Source organism: Alligator sinensis, unplaced genomic scaffold, assembly GCF_000455745.1.
Source record: "Alligator sinensis unplaced genomic scaffold, ASM45574v1 scaffold102_1, whole genome shotgun sequence".
Lineage (NCBI taxonomy): Eukaryota > Metazoa > Chordata > Crocodylia > Alligatoridae > Alligator > Alligator sinensis.
The window spans coordinates 85,427-90,022 of record NW_005843301.1 but is presented as its reverse complement, the minus strand read 5'-3'; the positions used below and the strand labels follow the sequence as shown (position 1 = coordinate 90,022).

The 4,596-nt window shown below is 38.3% G+C and overlaps 1 protein-coding gene across 1 annotated transcript in view; it reads right to left on the bottom strand.

The window, feature by feature from the left end:
• Window positions 1-304: 304 nt before the first annotated feature.
• Window positions 305-4,596, bottom strand: part of LOC102371790 (WD repeat-containing protein 25-like) — an 87,741-nt gene continuing 83,449 nt past the window's right edge. Inside the window, exons 6-7 of the mRNA XM_025194774.1 lie at window positions 2,121-2,261; window positions 305-1,732 (exon numbers count right to left, since the gene is read on the bottom strand). Coding sequence (XP_025050559.1) covers window positions 1,511-1,732; window positions 2,121-2,261 — 363 coding nt within the window. The 3' untranslated portion in view covers window positions 305-1,510. The remainder of the gene's footprint in view (window positions 1,733-2,120; window positions 2,262-4,596) is intronic.

The window sequence follows — 4,596 nt, the reverse complement described above, 5'->3', positions numbered from 1 at the left end:
GCTACTACACTGCTGTACACTTCTAAAGTTGGCATATCTCAAAGTTGATACTGGAATGCATTAAGCTGAACTTTTTCTCCCTCTCATAAATGTGTGCGTGCGCTCTCGCTCTCTCGACTATGCAAAAGTATTTGGGGCAGATCTTTTAGGCGGTACAAACTATTACTAGGCACCTACTCAATTTGCAATTTTAAACATTTCACAGAAATTGTGAAATCAGGTGATGTCTGCAAAATCTGTGGGGGGCAACAAAACATGCTAAAAATAAATTGCTGGCTCCCCCATGGGAGCCAGCAGTCCTCCCAGCCATACAGCCTGCCAGGAGGAAGTGGTAAGGGGGGCTGTCAGCACAAAGGGGAGCAACCACGATGGTTGCCGTCCCCACCCCACACTGATGATTGGCTGAAGGCAGCCTGTCTTGTGGCCCCACCCCTCTCCACCAATTATCAGTGAGGGGCAGGGCCTCGCGATGCAGAGCCCTCTCCACCAATTGACGGTGAGGGGGTGGGGTCTTATGACAGACAGACCACTTAACCAATCAGCAGTGGGGCGTGGGCCTACCAGAGCCCCTTAGCAAATCAGAGGCATAGGGGGACCCTGCTGTGATAAGCCTGCAAAAATGGTGGCTTGCACCATGATCTGCCTGCCAAATTGGCCACCTTCTTCCTTGATTTGAATAGGCCCATAACTATTATACTTCCCTTCAGTGGCGCTATGACAATTTAACACCATCTGAGGATCTTCTCCAAAGCCTGTAGCTGGTGAGATGTACATTAAAAGAATCAACACTTATTTATAGAAGAGCTGGCCCCCTCCCTGTAATCTTTAGCTGAAATTTCCTCCCCGTTGCATTAGGGCTGGAAGATGCTGTTATAAAAAGCTGAACTATTATCTATTTTCCTGAGACTTGCCCCTGCTGGGGTTCCCCAATGTTTATACAGGCAAGAGCACCAAGGAAGTGAGATTCTAAGCAGCAGACCCTAACATTAATGTGAAGTGTTCATTTTAAATTTTTGATACGTTCATATTCACAAAAAAATCTGTTTTTAACCCAACTGGGAACACAGTAAGAAGATTAGGTTTAATATAAAAGAGGTTTAGAGGTGAAATTTTCAAGAACACAGTGGGCACGTCCATACATTCATTAATATGCCATAATTACAGTACATTAAGTTTAGTACCTGTATTAATGTTCAAAGACTGCAAATGAACAGTCTTTGAACATTAATACACAGTAGGCTAAACCTACTGCGCATTAGCATGGGTCTTGCCCACCGCACTAATGCACAATAGAATTAATTGGCTGTGCCTGAAGCATCTCATGTAGATGCACCCACTGTTACTTGAACTAATCTAGTTTGAAAATCTTACCCAAGAAATCCTAGAAGGAATATGAAAAATGACAACAAATTGCTTGATGTTCACAGGAAAAAGAAATCAATGTGCGCAACATGAAAGGATGGTGAAACACCGGCATTCATACATCCAGTACAGACAGAACACAGCGCAGTTATTGCCAGACTTTAATTTCTCCAGCCCAGTCACATGTGGCAAGCAGTGATGGAAGGACTGGGTGAAATGTTGCACTCACACAGGCCTGGTCATGTGCAGACAAAGTGTGAATGATTCTAGCAGTGTGATAGTTATAGAAAAATACTTTGCCCTCTGAACTTCCTGTCAGTAGAAGTGCCCCATCTGGAGAAAATTCACAGTCCACTGCAAACCCTTCCACCTGTAAGAGTTGAGGAGAAGACTGTAAATCAAGGTGCTAACTAGGGAAGTTTAATTTCTGAAAATGCAGAAAGTTCTAACTATGTCCCTTTTAACCAATATACTTAAATATTTCCTCAGGTGTTTGTCAAAACACAGAATGTAGATTTAAACCATGAATGTTATTCAATCAGTAACTGATAAAGCTATTAACAATTCACAAAGCTTTTAAATTATGTTAATCTCCATCATACTCCTAGTGCCTCTCGTTTTTAATTAACTAAAATATGAGAAAATAAGACAGAAGATACAGGTCAGTAAATATCTTTGCTTATAAATCAGTGGTATCAGCAGACAAATTATGTTACTTATAGGCTTGACTACTAATAAGTTTAAGTAAAGAATAGTACCTTATGCCCTTCATATCTTTTCTTTTTGTTGATTCTGTAAGGCCTCTGGGTAGAAAACAATGCCATGTAGTTTCCATTTGTTTGAGCGACAAATGTAGATTCTTTAGGATGCAAGGTCAGACTTGGACAGGTATAACGCTCCTAAAAAACAGTTTAGAAGATTAACATTTCTTTTTTTTTTTTTTTTTCATCAAACACAACTTGCTCAAATGAGTCAGGCAAACTTTTGTAGATTTGACATGTCAGAACAATTATTAGGTGAGAGAGAACTGACATATTTTAAACAGATAGCAGCTAAAAAAAGTTAAAAAAAAAAAACAATGCTCATTTTGCTCAATACACTCTCTTGAAAATTCACATGAGCAAATTTTCCATTTGGTTTCCATTTAAAGTAATAGAATAAGCCAGGTACTAAGCAAAGGTCCTGCCTTCCCAAGAACCATAAAAGAGCAGCAGAGTTGCTGCGCAAAGCCAGATTGAGCCCAAAAACAATCAAGCAGCTTCTACTGCCCAAAGAAAGCTAATGTTGCCATTAGGCAGTACGTCTGTCCCTGCTTTAAATGTTTCCTATGTGTCCTCATGACACTGGACATATTCCCTAGGTAGTCTTAGCTAGCCTGTCGGTTCTGACACAAAGTTCTGGCACAAGAGGATCTTCTTTGACTACAGGAACAGGAGCAAAATTTACTACAAAGTAAAAGATAACTGCCTTTTGTATTAGGAAGAAAATGGTCTGTTAATTATAACTCGCCTTTCTAAACCTACTAAGGTCAATAATCACAAATGATATCACTTTTAACCAAAACTTCTACCAGTTGTAATTTCAGGAATGGCAGCTATAGTTAAAGAAGGATTACACGATTATTGATTCACAATAGCCTTAAGCCAATGCTCAGATTTCAGACTGAATTAAGGCTAATGTTCAGAATTCTGAATGGTGAAAACTCTGAGATCAACCATTCTCATGAGGCTTTGACCAGATCCAAAACAAGGCCAAAAAAGGACCTCTCTGATTTTGGTTTCAACCCAAAGTCATTAGCACCATTTTCAATTCAGAGATACAAATCCAAAATTCTTCTTCCCCTAGCCCCTAATATGCCAAGGGATGCTCTTCTATAGCTGTGATGCAAAAATTGATTTTTAAATCTACATTTTAGCCTGTGAACAATAAAAAGTGCTTGGGATTATATCTTTTGGTGAAAGGGGCATTATACTCTTTCAAAGGCTAGAGAGGAAAAAGATAAAACAGTTTAAAAAGGAATGATGAATTATCACCTCCAATGAGAAGATGACACAACAAAAGAAGACAAAGGGACTGACTTAAAGATTTAGGGAAAGGAAACAAAAGAGAAAGGCACACAGAGGGAGTCTTAAGTTCAGAAAAGACAATAAAATAGAGTTTAAAGGTAGAAAAGAAGGAGGAGTGAAAAACAGAAACATTACAGACAGCACAGCAGCCTATTATTAAGGCTGCCTAACACTTTCTACTATAGCTCCTTGTTTTCATTAATTCTTAATATTGACAAAACTTCTGGCTTAAGCCTCTTAGTGGTTTGTTTTTTGTTTTGTGAGGTTTGGTTTTTTTGGTGGGGGGGCCTCATGTTTGTTGCAGGTTTGTTTGTTTTGGGGAATGTTTGAATTTAAATGGTTTCAGCTATATCATGGTATGAAGTCAATGAACAAATATGTTCATTAGGTCACAAAATAAGTATTTATTTGTGAATATGGAGAGACAATGTGTTCACATCAGTGCTTCATCATATTAGAGAAGTGGAGATATTTCCATCTCAAAGAAATTAGAAATTAAACATTAGAAAACTAAAGGCAGCTTACCAAAATTATTATCCATTTTAATTATTATGTTAGAGAGTAAAGTAACTGACCCATTCAATGATGCTCTAATTCTAAATGAGGTTTCTTGTTTGAACAGATAATTGAAGAGAACCTTTATAAAATCTGTTTATTCACTGAACCTTTTCTGTTTCTAGAATAGCTGATTAACCTATAGTGTGTGCTGCTCCTAAACTAAACAAAGATAAAACTTTTGAAATTAAAGATGGAGAAGTCCCATTAGAGCTTCTCTTCTATTTCCTTTCCAGTACAGAATTGTTCTTTCTAATGAAAAAAAAAGAGCTACATGTATATAGGCTAGCCATATGAGCTTTCAAATTCTATGGGATATTAGGCTAGGATTTTCAAAAAAAGATCAGGGATTTATAGAACTGTGGAGACGACAGTACAACTACTTTCAAGCTTTTAGCTTCCCTGGACAATTCAGCACATAAACAAATGCCTTACTTGGATTGCCACATAGTGCAAGAAATACAATAGCTGTGTTTGATAAAATAATTTTTGCCAGTACCATTTAGTATCTTCTGTTATACTACATTGATGTACATTCATAGATTCATAGACGTTAGGGTCGGAAGGGACCTCAATAGATCATCGAGTCCGACCCCCTGCATAGGCAGGAAAG